Consider the following 27,202-nt stretch of genomic DNA (forward strand, 5'->3'; position numbering starts at 1 on the left):
CCTTTCTCAACAAAGATGTCTCTGGCTCACTGGTGAATGCAGACAGAATGTAAAACAGCAGTGCAGTGTGAGGTAATGTAACCTTCGCTGTCTTGACAAAAATTAAGCCTATTTAGTAGAATCTGTGTTTCTCTCCCCGTATTTCCTTTTCCTTAGATTTGTAATACGTAAATAAAACTGCAGCGCAAGTGAATGAAGTTCTATCTCACTTGCTCAGTCACAGGCATTCAAAAGAGACATTTGTGCATAAGGTAGCATAATGTTTCTGGGGTTCTTTTCTCTTCTTTTCCATTTCTTTCTTTTCATGAATAATTAACTGTAAGGAAAGGGAAATGCAAATGTAGTCCCCTATAATGAAATGGTAATTATAGTATTGTCACAATGGAAATTCATGACTACTAGGGATTTTAGCCTGATGACTCTGTTCTCCAACCCAGGGCTGTGCCCAGTCACCTCCCATCTAGCAATTGTGAATAAACTTTGCCCTCAGTTATAAATAACTCTACTGCAGATTGGAAGGTTCCTGTTTTCTTAAAACAACACGCCTTTTGTTGCAGATTTGACTTCTGTGGAAAGCTGTGTGGTGACTCCAGGAATATGGCTGTCTTCATACCATGTCCTGTGTCTGTGGTGTTTCTGCCAGCTGGCTCGTGGAGCAGTGCCAGGCTCATGATGCTGACCACAACCTGCAACGGGACTGGCCCTTTCAGCCAGCATGAAGTTCCCTGCAGATCCGGATGGAAGTGTCCTTCCATGAGGATGCTCACAGTAGTTAAGTAGTATGTTCATTAAATTCAGCTGGTTGAAAAAAAAAAAAAAAAAAAAAGCAGAAGGTAGCAGTTAACATATGAAGGATACTATTTAATATATATTATTCTACTGTAAAATTTCTATTCCATCCGATCTATCTACAACATTAAGCTACCTGTACTGAACAGCATTCTGTGATAAAGGTGCTTTTCTGCTGAACTCTCTAAATATGATTGACATCTTGTTTGCTTTGGGCAAACAACAGTTCCTTTGACAAAGGGTTTTATTATTATGATTGTCAGACTAATGCTCTCTGAAGTGATTCTTACACTCGGATGTTAATAATAGGTGGAGGGATTTGAAACAGAACATCTAAAACTGATATTATTATTACATATACAAACAAGCATTGCGTAGGAATATTAATGTTTAACTTCTGAGGTATTCAGGCTTGTACTTATGGAAGAGGATCTGCAATGCAGGGCTTTCTCCTGCTCTTTCTCACTTGCCTTAGAAATTACATAACTAATTGGAAGATAGTACAGCTTTGCCTCACAATATTAGAGGAATTTACATTGTGGAAAGTCACAAACGCAAGCAAACTCTTTGCTTAGTCAACAGAAGTGAGAGAAATAAACAGTGAATATTAGGTGTACTGTTTTCATATGGTGCTCCATGCAGTAGCTATTACCACGGAAAGGAAGTAATGTCATTTGTGGCTGGAACCCACATTTGATTGACTTTCTAGTGCCAGGGTAAGCTTTGTGGAGGTAGGAAGAAACTCCATGGTGCGTTCATGACGTCAGTATCTATTGTGTAACTTCATTTAGCTTTGCACAGAGGAATTGAATTTTTGTTTTGCGTACTCTGAGGAGTGTCCTAGGGGATTTTACCTATAGAAAGAGGCAACAGAAAAAGCCAATTAAAGGTGTAAAGTTAAAAATGGAGTGACGCACTTTTGGCTCAAATAGCTTATCAAGTCAAGTGGAATTTGGGGGCCAATGAATCTTTATGCTCTGCAGCTCTGCACTGTGGGGTTGGAGACTAAGTTTCATTTCCATCCTGTTCATTCATTCTCCAGCTGGACAGAGTGAGGACTGTCCCCCCCCAACACAGTTAAGCTTCAGGGAAGAGCAGAGTTGGGAAGTGACACAGGAGAGTCAACAATCACTGTGTGATAGCTGCAGGCATTATTCATTTACTTAACAGGTCCCCATAATCTAGAAGGTCCTGGATTCATTACCTTTATACTTTCTGCCTATAATGAGAGCTGAACCCAGTAAAGACTCTCCTTTTCTGGCACAGGATCAAATGATCTTTCATATGTGCAAAAAGCAATCAATTTTAATTTGAATTGAGCATCGATAGTCCATTCGCAAGTCTGAAGAGCCCTGTGTATAGTATCACCAAAAAAAGGCACTGGGTTACATTTTTGGCAAAAACCAACCCTAAGTACAAATCCATGAACATTTTAAATGTGAAGCATTTCCTTTTCTTTTTTTTTCTATGTCTCCTCAGACAAATTTAAGAGATCTCATTCCTGCTGAAGTGCAGGAATTTACTGACATTGGTCAATGATTTCATCTGTGTGACAGATGATTTTTCTATGGACCTGTTGTGGTGCATTTACTCAGGATGATGTCAGAGCCAAGGGAGGAGCAAGAGAGCACAATTCCCAACATGAGCAACTCCAGGCACGTCCTCATACTCCATGGCATGATGGTAAGCAGAAACAAATGTGTTCACTCCATGCAAGCAGTTTCATCATTCATTTGGGAAAGTACTTAGTGGAAGTTCCCTCATGCAAGGCTTTCTCCTCACTTTGACACCTAAATTGTTTGCTGAATGACAGTTATTGACCAACCAGTAATATCCCCTGAATAAGGAACAGTAGGTAGGTTCACATCCAAAATCTCAAAAGACACCCCATAATGACATGAAAAGCTGCATGTCTGCTTTTGCCTTGCTCAAAAAGAACTGTAAGCAGTCACCTCCATTCCTGTTTTGCTTCCTCTGTGCCCCAGTCCAATTACGTTGCTCACAGGCAGCAAGAGCTGAAGGACAGTGATCCCTCTCTCTGCTCCTCACCTTTCTGCATCTGTGCAGCTCAGGCAGTAGAGACCTGCTCCTTGGAGGAAGCAGCTTGATCTTAATGTCTTCACCCTCCTACTCTCTTCCTTGCATCTGAACACGGGGCCATACCAGCTTGGCTCAGTGTGTGCTTGGTCTTAACTAATCTCAAAGTCTTCCCTGCTGTTCTCTGCTACTGTTTGAGACGGGATATTGAGCTCAGCTGGCCTTTGGCTGATCTGGGTCATACATTCTTATTCTTTGCTTCCTATTTTACTTTTTTTTTCCTTAATTAGAAACCTAAGGGGAGATCAGAACTGTTAAACCATGAACTAGTTATAAAAATGTTGCATGATACAACAAAATCTACCAGCAAAAGAGTAACTTTTACACTATCTGAAACTGAGTCAGAGATCAAGACTCTGTGTCCATATGGGCTCAAAAACCTGCCATTGCTACATTCCCACGATCACAAAGACTGTCCATGTGTCTGTCCTCTGTAGCTTGTGTAACCTATGTGCAAATGAGGCAGTGAATTTTTTGGGCACAAAATGAAAAGAAAGCCCCAGGCCATACAGCACACAAGAGGGAAAAGCAGCAGAGCGGTGGGCTACAACCAGCAGCTGAGTCGCTTGCACCCAGTACAAAACTGCTGTTCCGTTGGCATGAACAGAAACAAGGTATTCCTGGTCAGGAATGGCGGTGGCAAACACTGGGAAAGCTCAGGACAGGGACCGTAAAGAGATGCAACTTCAGATTGTCATTATTATTCCATTCTTACAGCTGCCACACATTCCACACCTGCCCCTGTATCTTGAACAAGAAGCCTTTTGCGAAGATTTCATGCAGAAATGTGTGGTGGCGAGAAATGGAGTTGCTGTGGTGAGGTATGAAACAATCTAATTCCCATTAATCTTGTAACAGTCTGTATGTCAATGCAGCTGGGAATGAGACAGACAAAATATAATTAAAAACAAAAGGCTCTTCCTTATGTCTCTTTCCTCTGCCTGTTTAATTGCTTTTGGCTGCAGAGACATCATATTAGTGGTAAAAGAAATTTTCAAAAGACTTCCTCCTTTCAAATAAAAACAAGATAAATTCAGTTAACTGATTCATATCAGTTTACATTCATTTACATTGTAACAACAAGGACTGCTCAGCAGTTTTAAAATTGATGAAGAAAGCTGAAACTGTTGAGAAGAGAAAAAAAATATATGGATCTCCTGTTTTATGGCTACAATTAATGACTCTGTAATAAATGACAATTTTTCAAGGATGATAATTTTTACAAGGAGAAAAATGTAATACAAAATTACAGCACAATGCTGTACTACAGTCAGTGTGGTTTTGCACTGAAAGAAATGACACTAAAAATAACTTTCTGGGCTTTCATTTTTTTAATTTACAAAGAAACACATTGAGAAATTATTGAAATATTTGTATGCTCCCTATTAGAGTTCAGATCTACTCTGAACACCTTTTTAATGGACAAAGTTAAGGAACGTGAATTCTATTGCACACTTCCAACTTAAACTCATGTGTTACTGGTCTCCCTAGTGGTTTGCTGCATGATTAACTTTGTGAAACTAACTACACAGAGAGAACAGAATATATCAGTTTTCTGTCCTTGAAATTCCATGATATATGACTCAAGTGGATACTGAAAACCTGGGTTTCATATTTCTTCAAATTTTCCAGTGGAATTTCAAATGTCTGTTGAGAATTTTAGACTATTGTGGTGACCTTACTCTTTTAAAAGCTCATTTATAAGCATCTTGGAACAGGCTGTGGGTCAGTTTGCAAACCTCTGGTGCACAGAATATGTTAAAAAAAGCCTAACACGTGCATTCATTCCCTAAATAAGCCAGAGGATAGACCTAGGTCTCCTGATCCACTCTTTGAGAAGGCAAGCACGCTTCAGGTCTGATCATGATCCATTTTAAAACAGTGCAAGTTTTTCCTATCCTCAAGTCCAGTGGTTCCAGGCTGTTTCAGCCAAAGCCTGCACACATGGGGCAACCTTTCTGCAGGCACCTTGCTCAGGTTCAGAGAAGTCTGAAATAAGTTTTCCTGTCTAAGCATTGTAGTTTTAGTACCCAAGAGGTTTTTTTGTGAACACTGGCGCAAAAGCTCTTTTCACTGACGTCTACGCTGAATCACCCATTATATTAGAGGGAGAAGGCTTAAGCCTGTACTGTTTTCTCTTTAAACATGGAACATTCCTTTTTCCACTGTACAAACTCTGTATAAATTTGCATTAATCCAAATTTGTCTTCTGTCAGAAATAGAAAATAAAAGCCAAAAAAAGGCTTTTCTTTCAGCTTTCTTTTAAGAGAGTGCTGCAAAGTTCCAGAAACTGCTCACAAATTACCTTACCTTTTGCAGTTTATTAACATAAAAGCTATGTAAAGTTTCGAATTACGTAGTTTTAATTAGTCCTAGACTAGTACCAAGCAACCTTATTATTTCTCTAATTATAGTATTAATAACTCTCAATTTTACAGGGACTCATCTTTTGTTAACATGACAGTTAATCTTAAGGCTTAAATTTACATGATAACACATGAGATTGAATTCTCAGCTTACATTTTTTACTAAAATCAGCTTCTAGCTATTGTGGTTGCAAAGAATAGCTGATGAGTATAACTTGGCTCCATCCTGAATCCTAAATACAATACCAGCAGAAGACAGAAAATATTGTTTAAAAAATAACTGCCTGGAGTAGATAATATCTAGGGACCGCAGAAGGCTAGCAGGGCTGTAGCCCTTCCTGGGCACATTTATTCCAAGTATTATCTGCTACATAACACAGTCCCTCTCTTTTCCCCATTCTACTGTGGTTACTAGAAACCATCACATGTCAAAGCTCCTGAATTTTTAGCACTCAGGGTTGGCAATACTGTAGTCCCACTTATTACAACATGACGTCGGCAAAGCTAACATTCACAGAAGTTACAGAAGCAAATGTCATATCACAAAGCAACCACTGGAGTCATTTCAGAAATTTCCTTTGACTTTCAGAAGTTGAGGGATGCTTCAGTGGTTCATTTGTGAAACATCTTTGCTTTCCAAATAGGCCTTGTATGACCTCATTCATTAACAGTCATAGGAGGTGTTAAAGCTATTATTACGTAATTTAAAATATCTTTTCACCACCTCCAGGAACCTGGAATTTTCTGACAGATAAAAAATGATGCAACAAGACGCCTAAATCATGACCGGGCACTGAATCTTACTATGAACTCCTGGTATCCCTTATAAGATGGGGTCCCATTCTCAGTTTGAGTCTCTAGGCTTTAGCATAAAAAAACATATACACTTTAATAACTACATAGCAAAATAGGAAATTGTCATGACTTCCCTTTATCTTCCAGGTATATCCCCAAGTAATTTAATTTATGTCCATCTTCCCCTTCAAAATAGCAATAAAAGCAGGTAAGAAGTATTTTTCATAACGATTACACTTTGTACTGACATACCTGCGCTAAGAGTACAATTGAAGTTCTGTCAATACAGTATTTCATACACAGATGCCAGCTTGCTCTGCTGGGATCCTGAGCCTGATCAGAAGTTGCATGGCAGTAGTTAGCACAGTGCCAAGCCTGAACTACATGCCCTCTTAAGAAAGGTTCAAATCTGCTTGTGAAATACCATGCAAATATTCCGTCAACAGAACTACTAGCAAGTATAACTCCTCTGCTCTACTTTGCTCTCCTCTCATTAATGCCATGATAACAGGCGGTACCTGAGCAATGTGCATGTGTATAGCACAGATTGTTTGTTTTCCCCAGAGGAGGAAGTGTGTGCAGATTAGAAGGGCAAGAAGGAGGGTTTGTTTGGTCTTTATATACACATTGCAGGCAGCGTTAAAAAAAAAAGGTGCATTTGGAGCAGAAGGCAATGAAGTTTTCTGACTTCCTGGAACATTTCATTCAGAAGTCTTGGGCCATTTCTGGAGAAAGACCTGTTTTCCTCCCTTCTTTTCCCCTAAAGAAGCATTATCTTTATGTCCAGATTTCTTACTATTAAAAAAGGTGAGAATTTTTAACCACTATCGTCCTCTTAACACTCCAGGTGTTGTTTTAGATTTCCTGAGCCCAGCTCTGGTGCAGCTGGAAAAGAATGGCCATGAGGATCCCAGAGAAAGCTGGAAACTTATGTAAGTTTTTGCAATATACTGCCAAAAGGCTGGAGTGGTTCAAAATGTCTTTCAGTGCCTTTGACAATTTTCCCTTTCCCCCCAAAATGGGAGGAAATGAACAGCGCTTTTTTTCCCAGATCTTCCCTTCACCAAAGCTGCAGATCACTTAGCACGGCCTACGCTAGCCAGGGCAAAAGCGGCAGTCCTTCATCTATGGTTCGTGAGCAGCCTGTTCCTCATAAGGCCCTTTGATATTGCATGTGGCCATAGGGATGTAACAAGCTCATACTGCATTAAAGGAGAACAATGTCTCATGTTGCCAACAGCTTATTATTTGTTTCACCTCTGAGACATCAAAGGCATCTCTGAGACGGCAAATCCAAGTGCCGAAATGAATTCTTACGGTTGCTGAAACAGAATAATTAAAAAAAAAACCCTGTCCTTCAAATACAGTGCTATTAAGTGATAGGTGAGTCGTTAAAAATAGAATATTCCATATAATTCCATAAAAATTATAACATAATGACTCCTGAAATAGAAAAGATCTGCAAAAGGTGGTGTTATAACCAATTTCTGTCTCTCTCTGAGGCATGCTTAACCTTTGCAATTCTTTTCTACTCTGCTTCTATTTTGCTTAAAGTCACTCACTGAACACTTTAAGTGCATGCGTTAAAAGCATGTCACTTGCTGTACAAAACTGACAGGTTTCACAAACTTAATGCCCACCTATCAACAAATATCTTTTGTAATGATATCTAATCAAATAGATGTATTTCATATGAGAAAATCAATTAATGTCTGAGAAAAGTATTTGATGAATTTTCGATGATTAATACAATTCCAAAACCTGAGAGTAATTTCTCAGTATCTTCTTCTCTAACTGAATGTTAGCCTAGATGTTTTTTCTTCTCTTCAATGTCATGCTATAGTTCTCCACCTTATTTTTCTCCTGCACTGATCTTTCTTCAACTGTGGCCAAGGAATAACTGAAAAGCAGTATGAGAGAATCAAAGCATTTCTCAGACCGTACAATAGATGCTCTCTAGTAATTGTCCATGTTGAAATGATTTCCTACATTGCCTGATCCTAACACCAACAAAGAAGACTTATGTATTAACTGGCTGTTAGTAAAGAAAATACAGACTTTTCCAGGGATGTTCTTATGGCTCAAAGTACTGTGATGGACAACATTGGTTGTTGCCTCGTCACCTTCAAGTTTATGTAGAAAGGCTACCGTTGTTTCCTGTAGACTTGTTGATCTGGGTGTGTGATTCTGGGCTTTAAAAGTCTATCTGTCGCCATCACACATCCACTGCTGACAACCACTGCTCTAAAAACAGTGACCAATCTATCTACCTACCCACGTACCTTTCCCTGTCATGTCTTAAATCAGTTGAAATTCCTATTAGTGTAATACAAATCACAAGTATGTCATCAGGTTCTCTGCACAGATACTCAGCTACTGAATTTGGTTCCCAAGGATTTTATACTTACTTATTACTAACTTATTGTGAATACCTGAAAAAATACTATATGCAATTTTAGAATTGGAAAGAAATCAAGCGTCTGGCCTCCTTTGTATAGAAGTTGCCTGACAAACAAGAAAATGCTGCTTGAATTTAAGTCAATAAGTTACTACTGGGTTTTTCCCTTTACTTTCAGTTTGATATGATATTTCCCCCACCCCCAGCACTGTATCTTGGTCTAAGTAATGGTGACAGTGGATTTCAAATAGTTGCAACATCACACTCAAGAAATGAGTGAAGTTCACGTAAAGTGAGCAACTTGCATCTAGATCCTACAGTTGCATCTAGATCCTAGCACATCAGATTTATCAAATGTACACAACAGATTTATGATGGAAACGGCAGACTGATGTAATACGAAGCATTGCATTGCACTGCATTGCGCTGCACGTAAAAAAAGCAATGAACCATCTTTATATGCATGCTCTGGGGGAGGAACTTTTGTGCTTCCTGTGTTAGAGGACTGCTGTCTCTATAGTTCTGCAATAAATCTTGCAGAGATACCAGTTTCTTTTGTATCGCTGCCCTGTATTTTCTGAGTGACTATGAAGACTTGCAAAAGCATATCATAGACTTAGGTACCCAAATCCTGTTGACTCTCTGGAGTCATTTACTATAGAAAACGTGGCTTGGATCCTAAAACCCTTTTGAAATGTCATACCTCTTCTTGCCTTTTTTCATCCTCATGCAGGATAGTCTCCTTCCTCACATTATTTTTTTACTTCTAATATTGTCTCTAAATACAGGCTGTATGTATAATGAAGTCTATGTAGAGTGAGTTATAAGTTGTGAGTTATAAGTTGACTGGGCAGATGTGGATTTACTGGGGGAGAAGGGAGTAGGACTAAGAGATGAAAACCCCTTCCTACCACTTCTCTTATTTAGCACCAGCTAGTGCTCTGTATCTACATGTGTTTTATATCCACATTCAGCCCTACTGAACAACAGCTCTAATCTGAAAGTTGAGTAGCTACATTAGCATTATACTGGCCAATTAATTAGGTCAGGCCACAGTAATACTATTGTGCAATTTCCACCCTGGGGGTAGTGGATGGCCTACCAGCTTGGAGCGCAAATGAGGTAAACATCTTATTGTCCTCTCCATCTAAGGAGAAATACCCAAAGTCCCCATCTTAGGTGGCTGCTGTAGCTGTATCATAATGCAAATGAATCACTGTTGCATAAAGCTTAGATTTTTTTTATTTTTGATAGAAGTGGGATGTATTTTTCCCCTCTATTGTTTTCCATTTTTCTCAAGGTTTGATCTTGGTTCAGTGATTCCAGTAGTAGCTTGCAACTGGAATTTTTTAGGAAAGTTCATTGATATGCTAATATTACACAGTATTTCCTGATGAAGTCACATAAATCACTGTTTAGTGAATTATATATAAAGAACAGAGTTCCCTTCTCACTGCTACTGCATTAATAATAACAGTAATAAAACTTGATCTTTAGCATCAATTTCCAAATCGACATCCATGCAAAACTAGTCAGATGCTGAAGGAAATTCCATATAGAGGAATCATACTGCTTATACAGTTTATATAAATCTTCCTTTTACTAATGTTATGCAGGTTTTTTCCTGGATTGTGGTGAAATAACTGTGTCATTCCACAAAGCAAAAATCATCTGTCCCTCAAAAGAAAGGAAAACCATTTTCAAACGGGCCATTTCTGCCAAAAAGGAGTGTTTCCACTGCATTAGAGGAAAGCAAAACATGGCCATAGAGTTTCCACCATTCTCTTTCAGCGTCATAGGGGAAGTAGAATAAAATGATGGGAGAGAAGCTGCTCTCCTCCAAATTTCCCCTTAAGAATATATGAGCTCATAATGGAAAATCAGACTGTCATCAAAAGATATTTTCACAATCTCTATGTTTTAATATTTAAAAAGTCCTCTGGTGGATCATAGCAAACTATCCCATCATGGAAGTTCCACACAGATGTGTCTGTGCTCCATAACTGGCATCTAGGATTCTTGACATAAAGCTTGGGTACCGTATTACTCCATTTGTCCTGTAACAATAACTGAGCTAAGGCAATTATGTAGGCTTTATGCATGTGTGTGCAAGCATACACTCTGAAAATGTGTATTTATTTCTATTAATCATTAACTATTCATGTTTCAGAACTGAGCAGGCATTTAAAGACTACCATCAGGTTGGGCAGATGTTTAAGCTATGCATTAGTGACATTACAGTCGAAAAAGAAAAGCCATAATACATGGTTGACATAAGCAAACAGGCAAGCTAAGATGGGCTGAGAAAGAAGTAGGCAAAACGTACGTGAAGTTACTTGTGCCCTTATTTATCTGCTCAGTGACTGAATGCAGTGCTCAAGTTTTCCTGGTCATTGCTGGCTTGCTGTTAAACTTGTGTGTCATCACAGAAGTGAATTTTGGAAATTGTCTTAAATGGGAATAAATTGTTGCCTAACCTTGATTCAGCCGGGGCTCTTTCACCTTTGTGAAGGGAGAGCTGCCCTAAGTGCTTCCCAGAGGCTGCAGTTAGAACAGGCTGAGACCGCAAGGGGAAAGGGCTGTCACTGTTCGCTGAGGCTTCCTGCTGCCCTCCTTGCGAGGATTCCCCTGGGAGGAGAAGCAGATGAACGGGGATATGCTGCACAGCCCACAGCCTCCTTCCGACATGGACTTCAAAGGTAGTCAGGGACCAGGACCAGAAGGAGACAATTTTGTCACCTGGAACAGTTTGAATACCTTTCACTTGCCTGTGCCCCAGCTGCTTCTGCCACATCTTTCTCAAAATGCTTTCTCAGACGGCCATTTTCCCTCTCTGAGCAGTGAAACAGCAGGGGCAGAAGAAGTGTCAGTGTCTGCATGGCCCACCTTTAGCAAAATGGCCTGGATAACAGCAGCCGTTAAGATAAGAGTGGGAATATAAACAGCCTAAGTGAATGGAGGGCCCAAAACTGCCTGAGAAGACATTTGTCCCAAATGGTCATGTAAGAGAGGAAGACAAGCATCAGCCAGATGCAAAGACGGTACATGTGCTTGTAACCCACACGTCCTTTTAATGCGTGTGTGTAAGACCATGTGTATGTGTGGGAGGGGGAGATTAGAGCTTTTTGGGATAAGTGGAGGGTGGAGATGTATAGGTATTAATCAACAGTTTGGAAGTGTCTAGTACTCTGGCTTATCTGTTATATTATTGATACGGATCTCAAATGAATAGTTCAGTGGCTGTTGGTCAATCCTGTGTCATGAATAAATCAATAAACCACTTTGATCCAGATTCAGTATACAGTATGTGAAGGGAGCAGTTTTTCTCTGTGGCAGAGCCGCCATTTCAAACCTGCTCCGGAAAGCCGCACTCACAGCCCGCAGCCCTCACGCCGCTCCTGCCCAGCTCTGGCTGTGAGCTCTAGCAAAGGGAAGCTGGCGTCTGATTTCCAGGTTGGCTACACTGGACTCAGCAGGGAAGTTGTTAGGCCCATCCGAGATGGCAATGCTCTAGTTTTGTGTTTTGTCAGATGGGAGGGAGTTAAATCTCAGCTGCCAAAGGTGTATGTGATCCTACTCAAGCAGTGTTTCTTTAAAGAGAATGGCTAAGGAGAGAAAAGGATTCCACTGGCAATACTGTACATTTGTGTAAAGCCTCCAGCACGGTTAATCCACAATCCTGAAACTACCCCCTTTCAAATTAGAGCATGCCACCCTCTCTGCTGTTTGCCTCCCAGATGTGTGACAACAAACAGGAACCCCATGCACTGGGAACTGCTGGGGTTCATAATAAGTTTATCTCACTGCTAATTTGGGTTGTTCCTCTTTTTGTGTTATGTTCTTGCCATACTTGAAGGCACCAAATATGCAACATATTGCAGATGCTTGTGTTGTTTCATCTATGTGAAGGACTTCTGAAAAACTATTGACTATAGCAGAAGGGACAGGCATCATCGTTTCATTGCTGGATTACTACATTATTTGTAGTAATAATTTGATCTCTGGGCTGTGGGAATACTCCTGTCACTAGAAAGCACACAGGATAGAGTTGTGTCTCTTTATGAATTCCTAAAGCATGTCAAGTTGAATTTCAAACCATTTCTTTTGCTTTTATAAGCAATGTATTTCTTCTTGCTTATAACTTTTCAGTCATCTTATTCAGGTTTGGAACAGGGCTAGAAGAACAACTCAGTTTTGGTTTGTCTGACAAATAAAGTGAATTGTTTTCTATTATTTCACAAACAATAAAAAAGTCAATAGAAACCTTCTCATTTTCAAAGTATATGTAATGTATGGGGCTTTTCTTATGCTTGAGTACAGGTCTAAAAGGAACATCAGTTTATAAAGAAAAGACAATAGTTTATATTTAAAAACTGCACCATAAAATAATGTGACAATGTCAGGTTTTTATCTCTGAGCCAGAACTAATTGTTTATTTTTTGGTTGACCTAAGTCTCTATTTTTACAATAAATACAATTCTAAAACAGCAATTAAAAATTAATTTTCCCTTAGCTTTTCTTCTGATTGATGTGGTAGCTGGGATTTAATTTAATGTAATTATCTCTTTCATGTTTACCAGGTAGAAATAGATTTAGTTTATTTAACTTTCTGTCTTTATGATATATTTCCTATCAGGCAGGTTTGGAAGTTTATTTTGTCTGGTTTTACTCTTCCTCAGATGATGAAGAGGCAGTATGAGAGAGACAGAAAATCAGGCAGGAAAGGAAATGCCTCTGGCACACCATAAAGGTCATTGTAACAATCTCATAATCTCATTTCCTCTTTAAAGTTTACCTGGGAGTCCCAAACTTTTTTTTTTGCACTTTAGCTCTGCCACTATGTAAAAAAGGAACTCAAGCCACGTGTTGCAATTCTGTGGTATTGCGGTGAAACGGAGCATCCCTTTCCTTTCAGAGTTTAGAAGTATTTATAAGGGAGCCAGCGCTTTGCTTCCTTCAGATCACAAAACCAACCTGCCTGGCAACTTCAGCTAACAGGAAAAGGTGAGAATTCCTTTCTTCTCTAACACTAGGGCAACACAAGTCTGGTACCAGCTGCTTCAGATGAAACTAGTGAAAACTTAAAATTATTTATTTAAAAGTGTATTTAAATAGTTGTCGTGACATTTTTCTCAGGACAGTATTTGTATGTTTATGTGCCTGAAGTTAAGCACATAATGTATATATGTGTATAGCTCATAGAATTGTTATCTAACTAACAGAATAGCTAATGTTATAAGGCAATAATCTTTTGTATCCTACCAATATTCATGTTGCTGGGGTGTGTGCATCGACAAATACGTATTTATGGTCAGACCGTTCTCTGTTTAAAAAAAACATGCAACACCATTGACTTGGTCCTGCCTTGAGCTGGGACTGGTCCAGATGACGTCCAGAGGTCCTTTCTGACATAAATTATTCTGTGATTCTCAGTGAAGGAATCTGTGTTGATTTACAGCAGCTCGTGCTCCAGATCACAGGGATCATATGACGTTGATACACTCTCCTCATCTATGAAGTGCTTGGGCAACTGCACTGATTAGTGATGTTTAGAAACTGAGTTTATTTCTGATTAATTTTTCAATAAAATTTTTAGATGGAGGGGAGGGGGTGTTCTCCCCTCTATCTCAAAAATTGAATAATTTTCCATGGAAATTGCTTACTTTTTTCATCAAAAACCTGAATCGTGAAGCTTCTCCCTAAAACCAGGAGAAACTTTTCTGTTTTCAAGTTTTCAGTTTTGATGAAAGGTTGATATGGAAAAGAAGGCATGTTTTACACCCTTCTCCTCCAAGTTTTAGCTGATATTTCAGGTATTGTTTTTATGAAGCATAGTGATGAATGCCATGTTACAATGAAAGAAATGAGCATCTTTTAGAAAGCTGCAAAATGTATTTTTCGTTCGCAAATTACAGATAATCCTGCCTGCCGTAGAAAATCATCAGGCACTAAGAATGTTTGCCTTTTAATGAAGGCAATACTGCTGATAGGCTGCCTGACAGTATCTGGCTTTTCACTGAGGCTCGTGCCTCTCTATGAGTACAGACGCGATGTGAGCTGGTTCCTCTCCTAGATACTCTCTCCGGATACTATACTTGTAGCATCTGGTCCCACCAACAGCTGCGCTGTGTGCTGTACAAAATCAGATGGCACGCTTTCTTGGCATTGGTCCAGAGACAGCTGACTTCTGATCAAGATTAAGGACTGCTAATGATAGCAGGAGCTGCCAGTGAGTAACAGATTTGGTACACATACTCCTCCTCCATAAACCCAAATGAAAATGTTTCGTAGCACATGAGAAGAAATCAGGAGGACTACTCCCTTTCACTGAAAAAGACTGGTTTGGGAGGAAAAAAAACCCCAAACCACTTAATTTTGTGTTTTTCATGTTCATTCAGACTCCCACTGTAGTCAGAATAGACTTTGAAAGATATATTCACCAATCTCTTTTCCTAAGTTGTACTCCTATTCATTTAGCTTAATCTCCAGTTGAAAAAGATCTGAGAGTGTATCTAAATAACTTTTGTTAAAGTTTTTTATGCACCCGGTGTTTACTACAATATTTGGCAAATATGTTCTCTGTTTCATGAAGAGCTCTAGCGGTATTTTGAATTCTGGACAAATATACATTTATATATTGTATATACAGCCATATAATTATATATTCTCAAGTGAGATATATGTATATGTCTCAAATGAACACAGCAACAATAGTGTACATATCCAGATATTTCTGCAAATATAGCTGTGGCACTGAATCCAGTAGGAATTTTGCCTGAAATTGCTTGCAAAACTAATTAGACTATGCAACCTCAGGTGGATACTAGAACTAGCACCAGTTAGGCAAGTGTCAGTATTGATGCCAGCTCTGCACTGCATTATTGACACTGCTGTCACTTGTCCTCACAGAGATGGTGAAGACTACAGTCCAGCAAAACACTTCAGCAGGTCCTTCATTTTATTCGCAATCTTTTGTTTTAATAGGACTACTGACATGGTTAAACCAAGAAATATACTTAAAAGCTTTGTATGACTGGAATTTAATGTCCATTGATCCTCTAGTCCAATGGCTTGTTCATGCAACTAGCCTCACTGGCATCAGCAGGACTTCTCTTGTATGAGGAATGTTTAACTGAGGGGCCTAGGAATGCTTCTGAGCTCCTGACCATATAAGACCTATGCACACACAATTTCCTCTAAGTTCTGTGATTTCTTCTCTAAACTGGTTTGCGGTGTGAATAACAAGCGGATCAAAATCTTGGTTTGAGCTCCAGTACAAACCCGATATTCAATTTTTATGTCGTCTAAGAGTTCTTAGAATGGGAAAATGTTTCTTAGTTCACTGGAACTGACTCCGTCTTCTTATTATTCTGTCCAGCATTGAGCTCAACGTCAGTACACACTCAACAATCCTCAATGAAGTTTAGTAATTTATTTTTTCCCTACAGATGTCTCACCGACTATTTGCCTTACTTGCATTGTTTTCCTTTGCTGCCCTTCTGGAAGCGCAGTGGAAACTGAGGGAAAATGGTAAGCAGTCTTCACTTACTGAGACCTACAGTTGACTGTAGGATACAAGAGTATTTCAGAATTATACGTGTGACCACAGGCACAGAATTTGTTAACTATAGTACCTTAGGCCAAAGTTCTTCCTATTTGTTTGTGAATAACTAGCCAACTAATTGGTATTAATGGAAGAAATATTTAGAAGTCCTACAATGTTGTACAACAGCCATTCTGAATATTTGCATTAGAAACTGTCTTATTTCCTATTCCCTGTTCTCTTGTTTCAAAAGTTTCAGTCATGCAGTCTGGAAGCAGAAACAGTATCTTGTGACTTAGGTAACAACCCACAAACAAGTGAAGAATTAATTGTCAAAAAGAATATTTCACAGTAAAACCTAAAACCTAGAAATAGTTTATCCAACTTTCTGGTAAATAACTTAAATGTAAATACATTTGTAGAAATACAGGGTCAGTAATAAACAAACGAATCTTTTGAATAACTTACCAGAAAATTGGGCTAAATTCAGATAATCAAATTTACTGTTCTTATTCACCCAGTGTACCTCCATAATCCAGGCTGTCTTCAATGCGATTATCCAAAAAGGCGGCCCCTGATCAACATGAGAAAAGCATTCTGAATCTGATTGTGTTTTATTTGTAAAAAGTAATTCAATTACTTTTCCCCATATCTTTACATTAAAAAATTATTTATCCTGTGGGTTCCCTGGGCAATACCGTGGTGCTGAAAACTGCAAATATGTTTGTCAGTATTGAGAATAATCTTTGTGTTTGAAGTCTGTAAGATTTACCTTGCCTGTGCTTCAGATATCCATAAGCAGTCTGGTAAGCTTCCAAGCTTCCTGGAGTTGCATGTTTTCTGCCATTTTAGAGTCAGTGTTTGACATGTATTGCTTAGTGTTTCTTCTTTGTGGTAAAATCTTAAAGCTCTCATTCTGGTAGTGAAATGCTCTGGTGAAAAGGTCTTAGAGCTCACTGGAACTCTGATTTCCTGAGCTGAGTGCTTGCTGTGGTGTTGACACACTAAGAAACAAATTTTTGCCACTTCTTGCATGTGGAAGATCTCTGAGGGCACTGAACACGGCTGGGGAGCCTGTGACAGCAGCAGTATATCTGGGCAATGACAGTTAAATTTCAGAACTGTTGCCACACAGAAGTGTAGGTGAAGTTCTTCAGCCAACCACAGCAAAGAGATAAGAGAAGATAATGTTTCTTTAATGGAATTGTTCCAAGTTATTTTGTTATGTGGTGTGTCTTCTAGTTTGGAAAGACGAGCAGGGCACTTCAGAGTTACAAGATGGCATGTAGAAGACCACATCTCCCCGTTGCAGTCCACTTAGCTCTGCTGCAGCTCAGCGTCCCCTGTCTCTTAGTAATTGTTCCACTGGGACCAGGGTGATAGGAATACAGATTGTTCCCTGCAGAAAATGGAAAACAGCATCAGCTACAGGCAAATACGAACCACTTACCCAGAGCTCTCCTCCTTCCCATTGCTCACTCACAGACCTTTGACTGAAGAGGGCAAAGCGTCATAGTTTTGCACCGTAGCAAAGCACCACGGTACGGAGTGGTTTTACCTGCCATTCCGTGAGCAAAGGCCACAGGCCACGTGCAGGAGGAGTACCTGGGCTCAGTGTGTCCTGGCATCCTCACCTTTAAAACAAAGGTACCTGCCTACTTCCCACGGTTATAACCACTGTAAGATCGTCTGGGAACATGGAAAAAAAATCACTTTTTCCGTTAAAATGTCATCCCTATTGATCAGCAGGTTCTAGATACACTGTAAATTTCTAAGTTGAACCTCTTCTTGTAGTAAAGATTTCTAGGTGATTGTGAGGCCTTGGGCAAGAAAGCCAGAGATTTGTTAGCAGTTTTCCTGGAGAGTAGAGCTGAAAAAAAGGGCTCAGTTCAATCTTCACGCTGTTAAGTATGAATAGCTGCTAACATGTCTTTCTCTGCAATGTCCAGTGTACGTCATAGAATCAGAGTGGAATGATGAGACGCCAGCTAAAAGAGTGCAGCTCACCTGTAACACATCTGATGAAGCACTGTCAGTTTACTGGAAAAAGGGCACCGAACTGAAAGGAACTGGAAAGACTCTGACTGCCGAAGTGAAAGAGTTCCCAGATGCTGGCAACTACACCTGTCTGACAGCTAATACCCATGAAATCATCAGCTATGATTTCTTCCTTATAACTAAAATAGACTCCAATGGGCAAATGATAAGGTCAATTCTGAAAAGCTTTAAAGGTACGGTCATAAGATGATGTGATGTATCTTGCTCAGCTTTGTGCATTGGAGCTTGTGAGGACCAGAGGGAGCTCTCTGGAGAAATGCATGAGAAATATCCCTTTAAAATGGATCCTCTTCAAATGCTTTACTGACAATGAAAGGCAAATGATTACTTTTGTGGGTCTGTGTATGGTACAGCTGATGAGCAGCACAGGAATCGGTTGCCATGGGATTAATTTCGGACTCTCTAGACCTATAGCATGGAGTGATGGTAGGAATGATTAGATAGAGGATAACATCAATACCACACCACTGCTTTTCCGGTGGGGGAACAATTGACTTGCTTTGCCTCCATCTCACAGACTGAGCACTCAAAGAGGGTTTGCAAAACCAGGGCTACATGATTTGACAGAACCAGGGACTGACCTCGATTTTAAGTGCTGTCATTTGGGCTTCTCCATTCACGATTAACCTACTGCGACAAGCCTGTGATGTTTTGCATTTTCTGCATGAACTTCACTCATCTATGTCTCATACTGCAGTCCCTCACTGTAGCGTCAGGAACTTATGAAAGGCTTTTTCCCTGGCTCCTGGACCCACGTATCAGATGCAGTCGGCTGGTCTGCCAGTCAACTACATCCAGGATACAGTATAGCGTTGTTGATAGTCTGCAGTGCTGGGCAGCAGAAACGAAACACGCCTCATTCCGAGACCTCATTCACTTCTCACACTGGAAACATTCCCCAACAAGTGCCCCAGTGTGTGAAGGCGTGAGATCACTGCGTGCACTCTCATGCGCACGGGTAACAAATACAGAGGTTTGTCAACTGAATAGCTGCGATGTTTCTTTGTGAAAGGAACAATGGGTTTGTCTATCTAAATCTCTTACTGACAGCTATCTGCAACAGCTTGGGTATGCTCTAGCTCCTGTCAATAGCCACGTAGATGTGGTTAATATCGTGCCATGTAAACCAGCCTTCAGCCACTAACTGGTTATCTGGCTTTTTAACTACAGGTGGCTGCCCAAGGGGCAGTATGAGACTGCGTCTGCCTATGCACCCACCACCTGCCAAAGTAGATGGGAGTCTGCTGAATTACTGTTTTCTCTCTGCTTTGACCGTTTTGGCAAAAAGAGTAAATAAATCATGTTTTCTTTCTTTTTCAACTAGAGCCAAACAGGACATTTTTAAAATGTGAGGCAAAGAACTACTCTGGAATTTTCATATGTTCATGGATGACAGAAAATGAGAGTCCAAATGTGAAGTTCACAATCAGAAGTCTAAAAGGGTAAAAGCTTGTACTTTCCTTAACAACCTCATAGTAAGGCCGGAACAGCCCTTTGTGTTACTCTGTGTAGGAGATCCTGGATTTTAGGTTACTAAGGACATGTAGAAGGCGAGGAATCCCACTTCCAGAGTCTGAACATCTGCAAAATGTTTTGAGCCATTACTGGGACTAACTTAACTAATAAGGGCATGGAAGTTGCTCAGAAATTAATAAAGACTTGAAAATAGAACAACCCCCACTGGACTGTTACAGCTGCAAAGTACAGCCACAGAATAACTTAAGCAATAGCAAAAACAGCTCATGCAGGGGAGAGAGAGGAAGTTGAGCCAAAAGCAGAAACAATCATAGCACTGAGTCCCTTCGCAGCAGATCCAGTGGAATAAAGTGGGAGGCTGCACCCACTGCAAAAGCCACATGTCCACTGACAAGTCTCTGTTGAGGAACACTGCAGAAACCTGCGAGGGAAATATGTGACGGGAACCTTGTGGGGATTTCCTACCTCCCACTACTCTTTGGGGTTTCTCCAAAACATGGAGTGCTTGAGCAAAGGTTACTTCAGTTTCTTAAAGAAGAAACAACTGCGAAGTGTTTTATTTTGCTGAATGCAAAAATAGAACCAGATTCAGGTAGTACTTTATAGATGGCTTTTGTTGTTTATTTCCCGATGGATACATTTTAACCTTCCTTATTTCCTCCAGCAAGGTTTTGGAAAGGGCTAAGGAACAAAGTAAGATACTAGAGCTTGTCATGGGACAGTGGTAATAAGAAATGAGATATCTTGTTTTAGATTTACACACTAATTCCTTCTGCTAAGGCAGGGGGGCTTTTGTGATTTTACATTATTATGTAATACACTGAAAATGTAAGAACTCCCACTGAACTGTTTCCGCAGCTGTTGAAGCGCAGCTGTAAAATGATACAGGCAACAGCAAAACATTACCTCACCAACTACGTGTTATCATTGTGGCAACAAATTCTCAGAACAAACCAGCATTTCCAGTACTTTTCTCTGTTCTGTATTCAGCTCTCAAGGAGACGTAACCTGCAGCAGCCCTGTAGCTCACACTGATGAATCAGTGACTGAATACACAGCCCAGTGCCAGAAAGAAAACTACTGTCCATTTGCTGAAGAGCAGCAGCCAATCGAGATGTTCCTGGAGGTCATTGACGAGGTGGAATATGAGAACTACACTAGCAGCTTCTTCATCAGAGATATCAGTGAGTAGACCAGGAATCATGATTAATTCTTAGCTTTATTCTTGCTGCAGATAGTGGAAATAACAACGGTAGCTGATCAAACCGAGCTTGGGAATCCCTGCCCTAATCTACTGTAAATCTGTATCAAGCCCCCAGTTACAGGAACAGGGGAAAACAAACCTTTGCAGCAGTCTGGAAGAGGATGAGGAAGTGAAGAAGCAACATCTCCCTAGCTTGTGACCTCCAACCCTCTCACCCCCACATCTCCCAGAAGTTTCTGTAGCCTTCTCTACTAGATGGACATGTTTTGGAAGGGGTATGTGGGAGAAGCCAGAGAATAACCAATAACCCAGCAGGCTCTTCTCTGAGAACTGCAGATTTACTCGGATAATGGTTAATGCTATGTATGCTTCCCTCCTGATCCATTCTTACAGATGGGCATCCAGGGCAGGTTAATACAAACTGACAGGAAATAAGAGGACCAGTTGTGACCATGATGCCACAGGGCACAGGAAAATGAAGCAGCATCCTAAAGAAACAGATGTTTTGCTAAATGCCCTAACGGTCAGCAGGGTTGAAGATATTCCTCTGGCAAAAAAAAAGAAGGATCTTACCCAGAGAGACTTTGGGAGTGTACTTAATTTTCTGTAAGAAGCATACAAGGCAGTTCTTACACATCATGCCTACTCCTCTCTTAATGTCATGGAGGTTCCCAAAGCTGATTCCTATAAAACTATCAACAGTAGTACACCATCTGATATTATGTTGCTAATGTGAATTAATTCCTTCTATATTTTCTCTTGCAGTAAAACCCGACCCACCCCAATGTCAGTATGCGGCCACAAATGGAACAGTGACCTGGACATACCCCAGAACATGGAGCACACCAAAGTCCTACTTCCCTTTGACTTTCAGGGTCAAAGTTGAAAGTACAAAGAGACGCAAAAGCCAGGTAGAGATACAACATCTGAAACACGATTTTCTTGCTTGAACAGACAGTATAAATAATATAAACTTAGTATGCAAGAATCATGGACTAGAATAAAAAAAAAAAAGGGGGTCCTGAGACCCAAATGTGGCAAGGTTCTGTCTTGGCAGAAAAAGACCTCCTTCCCAGTTCTTTGAGCAGTAAGATCTAAACAACACACTCTGGGGTGGATGCAACCCTGACGTAACTGGGGAGATAAAATTGTGCCCAGCATTGCATAGATGTGCTAGCGTGAGAAAAGTATTTACTAATTCATTAGTAGGCTGTGTGGGCCCTAATGTGGGAAAATCCCAATTTCCAAATCAAGAAGTCTAGGATTTGTTGTACTGATTTCCTTGTATGTTGTTTGTACCTGGGTAGCTCAGACTTTCTTTATAGGTGAATGGCAAATCAGGAATCAATGACTCATTTGGTAGCATTTCTGTGGAGACTGGCGAAGACTACAGTCTTTGCCGCTCACTTTCCAGTTATTAGTTAATTGTTAAGTAAACATTGCTACTCTGTATTAGCTTTAAATCACAAAATGGTTTTGCTTCCTTTGCTAATGCGCATGGATAGACTAAAGGGTACACGACAGCAGGATGGCGATTTGCCTAGGTTGGCAGAGAAATCGACAGCAGAACTGGAAAGAAATACGCAAACCAGCTGACCACAGTGCTGGTCCTTAACTGCAGTGCTGCGCCTCCTTGGTCCAGCAATCAGAAAAGTAAACAACTGTAGTGATCATTCCAGTTTGTCAACTGATTAAACCGAAGACACTAGAGGATGTCTTTTTCTATGTGAAAAAAATAAGCAAGCCCGTACCAGCAGATGGGGCCATTCCCCTAGTGCTGACTCCTTGATTTTAGTGGGGTTGTCTCGTACAGTCCGTTAGGTAGGGAAACCGGCGAGTCTACGGAGCGCTTCTTGTATCTGCCACGAGTCCTCAGTGGAAATTTCAACTATACTGAAAATCAGTAACTTCTCTCTTTTAGGGTTCCCACTCTGGGAGAAGAAGGAAAAAGAGAAAAGCCCAGATAAACAAATAAACCCTTTGTTTTAATGACTGTTTCAGTTTGGGGTTTGGATCACTTTACAATAGTAACTTCAGTGGGAAGTGGGCTTTTTAGTTTGTTTCTACTGAGGCTCGAGTTATCCCAAGTCCTCATGACTTTGGTATCTGTGGGTGAAGATTGGTGCCTTTGAAACAACAGACTACCAGTGGGTTTTTTGAGTTAGATGTGCTTGTTGCGATCTGTCTGGCACTTTATTGTATGTTCTGCGTGACCTCTACAATCCGCTGATGGAGCTGTGCCCTGTTCATAGGTCTACGATGCTGATGAGCAGTCTATTCAGATTCCAGCAACTGGGCCAAAAGACAAGATCTCTGTGCAGGCCAGGGATCGCTATTACAACTCATCCTGGAGTGAGTGGTCTTCACTTTGCAGGTAAGACACAAAGAACCTTCTACTGGAGGAGCAGGGATGATTCCTTACCTGGGAGAGTAAGGAGTCTATGAACTACTTCTGCTTCTTAAATACTCATTTATTTCACATTTCCTCATAACCATTTTTGCTTCCTGAACATTTTTTCATGAACTGTCTGTAAGAGAATAAACATGTACATGTATTGGGCTGTCTAAACGATGATTCTCTTAAAAAAAAAAAGAGGAAACAATTAGAATCCGTTTAAATCAGAGAGGAAACAATGGATGTAGGTTCATGGACGTGGGTAGCTTTCTACCTAACTAGGCAGTTATAAAATATTCTTTAAGAAATATATGAGCATTTGGCCGTTGCTAGTGTAACCCATGCTGATTTTTATCCTTTCTGTTCATTGATAGCTTATGAATCAATGTTGAGTGTCCAAATACAACAGACAATCCATATACAGCCAAGTTTTACCAGTAAAATGAGAACAAGAGTGAGAGAGAGAGGGGAGATATTTGCTATTAGAAAGAAAAGCTATTAGCAGCTTCTGCTAGTCCTAGGAATGGCTGTTTTCTTATTCTGTGAATTGATTAGCGTTCTCTGACAGCTCTAAATTACTCTCAGCCTAGCTTTCCAGGTCAGAACATATCTTTAAATACGGAAATAGCCTCCTTCAGATCAACACCAAAAAGAATTATGCAGATTTTTTTATCTTCTTCCTCTCTTCTGTTTTGTCAGAGGGGGTGGTTTTGGGGTGGGTTTTTTCAATTAGATGTAGATGCAAATCTCTCTGACCTCTAAGTTTCCCGAGTCACACTGTTGAAAAGTTGTAAATTTGTAGCCCTATTGAAACACTTGAAATGAGATCACACTGTTCTGTGGGTCCAGTCTTCATCGGTGCCGGGGCATTTATAGATACCAATGGGAACTGGAGGAAGTTTTCAGAAGGGCCGTAGCTGGACAGGTGCCTAACTCTCATCAGTTGAAGCTGAATCCCTAATCCCCACCAGACACGGGAACTTCTGAGCCTTGCATTATGTGGTCCTGAGTCCTTTAGAGAAATTGAGTGGTGGCATTTCACTAGATGGCTCAGACCAGCAAAGCTTTATTGAGAAATGGACTAAAAATCTAGGTCTGAGGAAAATAAAGATAATTCTTATGTAAATTTCCTTTCTCTTATTTTACAGATGACCAGTAAGAGATTCTAGGAGAATGGCACAATGCTCCTAAAGAAAACAAAGAATGAATTAGCACAAGAATATATGCATAATCAGAAGAAAAATTTGCATTCGAGATTGCTAAGAAGCCATAACATATCTTTTTTTGTAATAGATTAATACGGTCCTGATTTTGGCAGCTTTTTAAAATTCCTCAAATTTGAGTAACACCTTTAGCACACATCATGTTATATTAACATGTATAGCATCTGGATACATTGCTATCAGCTATTATTGTAGGTTCTGCATATTATTGTATCGCATTTATTTATTTATCTATCTATTTATTTATTTATTATTTATTTATTTATTTACTTGACATGACTTGCAGTGCCAGATGATGGCAGTTGCTATTCAAACTGTTTCATGTGTTAATTTATTTGGAAAATAACTTACTGAAAGAACTGTTTTAGTATTCCATTATTTAATTGTTTAATTATTTCATTATTTATTTTTATTTATTTTGTGGAAATGTATCAGCACAGAAAGCCTTGGCTGCATGAGGCAGCTATGTATCATGTATCAGGGCCATCTTCCAATCTGATGGCAGATGTTTTAGTAAAAGAAGGAATTGCAAGTTCAGCGTCCTAGAAACGTTAGCATTTTGTCAGCTGTCTGTGCTTACTTCATGTTGATGCCCAGCTGGTGAACACCGCGAATGGTTGTTGCATGAGAGACCAACCACTCTCAAAGCCCTACGCTTGCAGCTGAACGCAAGCGGCAGTGGAAGCAATGGGAGTGCTGCCGTGGAGGCAGCTCTGAGGTGCTGTGGTTGAAAGAGTCCTGCTGCCACCCCTCATGAACATGAAAGAAAATGGGAGCCAGTAGCTGAATATAGCACCTCCTAAACAAAGTTCCTTTTCTTTCATGCTTGTGATCATTAGAGGCCCTTTATTCAGTGACCCCTGTGTACCCAGAGCATCTCTTGCAGTGGAGTTTTCTGACAATAAAATTAATTCAGACCTGCTGTGCCACAGGCAAAACCACAGGGCACAAGTAGTCAGGAATCTGCAACTGAAACCAAGGCAGCTTAAATTATTTAGAAGTTTAACTGCAGTGTATCTGATATTTCAGAGAGCAAAGGATAGCTGGTTTTTTATGTGGATGTTAAGCATCTAATTAAAGTTGGAGTTTTAGAATACAGATTTTTATAGTTCATTTTGAAAGTATTTCCCTAGCACTGCAACATGTGCTAGGTGTGTTCACAGAACCTTGGGAAAAAAACCTCGAGTCCTAGTTCTGAACTGCTTACAGTGTAAGTCCCCAGGTCTGGAAAGAAGCGGAAGCATGTGTTGAAGCCTATACCTTTTTGTCAAACCACCTAAATCCTGACTTTAAGGAGAGCAAAATACATTAAAATATCTTTGAGGATTTAGGCCTTAATCCCTGATACAGAATCACTTAAATTAAAGAAAGACTTCCATTGTGACCATGCTTCCTTTTTTTCCAGTCTTAGAAATGGGTGGTAATTTAAGATATTTAAACGTTGAAGTGTGGGAAGTATCTGATATTTCAGAAAACTGTTGATAATCTAGCTACAAGTGCTGTTAGTATTTATTTTAGTATGTTAGTATTTATTTATTTATTATGTTAGTATTTATTTTAGTATGTTAGTATTTGTTTATTAAGTGTATGCATCTTATTTCTGCTATAAATGCAATTTACTGTGCTTGTTTTACAAAGGAGCTAATAATAAATACATCTGAAAACAAGAAAATTTGGTTTACTTGTGGTCTTTTAAGAAGAATGGTTAATGTCACTCTTCACTTTCCTACCAGAATATTATACACTACTTCTGAGGCAATGTCTGTAGGGAAAAGTAATATTACTGATTAATGCCTGTTAAATTGTTAATTTATGGCCTGTTAAACTGTACAGGACAACACAGAAAAGTGACGCCTGTTAGTCAGCAGTCTCTTCTAAACTCTCTTCTGCAGGCTAAGAAGTGACTGTTTCTTTTCCAGTCTAAGAGTACATCGAAGTTCACTGGCCTTTGTGGTCGGGAGGTTTGCAACTGAAACCAGGCTGAGACATATCTTGAGGTCTTTGAGGTTTCTCTCTAATGCTGTTGGTACCGTGTTCAGAATTAGTAGGGCCTTCCTGTTCTTCAGATATCTGGGTTGAAACCCTGGCACCACTGAAACCAATCATTGAAACCTCTCATTGACTGATTCAGCCTGGTCCTCACTCCCAGAAATACTCAGGCTAAATTTGCAAGTATCCTGACAAAGACTATATTGATCTATTACCTTTAGAGGAATATGCCTTGCTGTGCCATGATCCCAGAAGGTGAGTTAAACCTCCCTACAAGAAGCTTTTCTGGCATAGATCATGAGGTACTGAGGAGCTGGTAGTGAGGAAAGTCGTCGTCTAAGATTCTTCAGAAAAATAACAAAGCACAGCTTGAAACTGCCCCTTTTTCTGCAGAAATCAAGTTAATTGTAAGATGGCTGCTCTCTAAGACATAAAGTTGGCTTCAGTTCTTGATTATCCATTTCCTGGGCCTTATATGGATCCAAGTGCCTCTGAATATCTGCTGTAGAAATTGTCCGACAGTCTCCCATCTCTGAGGAACTCTCTAGATTGTATAAAAAGGTGTTAATATCACAGCACAAATATTCACTAGGGTGGCTCCGTACACTGGAGATCATTTCCTGACATACTCCGTCCAGTCAAGGAAATAATAGTTGATGTGTCAGCTACCCCTTGTACTTCTCTTTCTTAATTCCTGTCCTTGTTGCACTGCAAATAATCTGGAAACCTTCTTATAAATGCATAGACTCAATCAGGCTGCACAATGTACACAAAATTGCCCCCCAAAAAACTTTAGATTGCAAAATCAAAGCTTCTGAAATAAAATAATGATAGAACTAAGTTTATTCCTGAGGCCTCTATGGTATGAG

General features: G+C 39.9%; 1 protein-coding gene across 1 annotated transcript; it reads left to right on the forward strand.

Annotated features, from left to right (window-relative positions):
* The first annotated feature begins 2,000 nt into the window (after positions 1–2,000).
* On the forward strand, positions 2,001–26,010 carry IL12B (interleukin 12B). Its single transcript, XM_075164166.1, has 10 exons — positions 2,001–2,472; positions 3,604–3,707; positions 13,275–13,449; positions 15,894–15,975; positions 17,938–18,219; positions 19,371–19,488; positions 20,513–20,706; positions 21,492–21,637; positions 22,979–23,100; positions 24,270–26,010. Exons 4-10 carry the CDS (start codon positions 15,894–15,896, stop codon positions 24,271–24,273), a joined length of 948 nt encoding a protein of 315 aa, XP_075020267.1. The 5' UTR covers positions 2,001–2,472; positions 3,604–3,707; positions 13,275–13,449; the 3' UTR covers positions 24,274–26,010.
* The last annotated feature ends 1,192 nt before the right edge of the window (positions 26,011–27,202 follow it).

Source organism: Calonectris borealis, chromosome 15, assembly GCF_964195595.1.
Source record: "Calonectris borealis chromosome 15, bCalBor7.hap1.2, whole genome shotgun sequence".
NCBI lineage: Eukaryota > Metazoa > Chordata > Aves > Procellariiformes > Procellariidae > Calonectris > Calonectris borealis.

Coding starts and splice junctions, on each gene's coding strand:
- IL12B (XM_075164166.1), top strand. CDS start 15,894: ATGTCTCACCGACTATTTGCCTTACTTGCATTGTTTTCCTTTGCTGCC. Junction 18,220..19,370: donor AATTCTGAAAAGCTTTAAAG/GTACGGTCATAA, acceptor TTTTTCAACTAG/AGCCAAACAGGACATTTTTA. Junction 20,707..21,491: donor CTTCTTCATCAGAGATATCA/GTGAGTAGACCA, acceptor TTTCTCTTGCAG/TAAAACCCGACCCACCCCAA.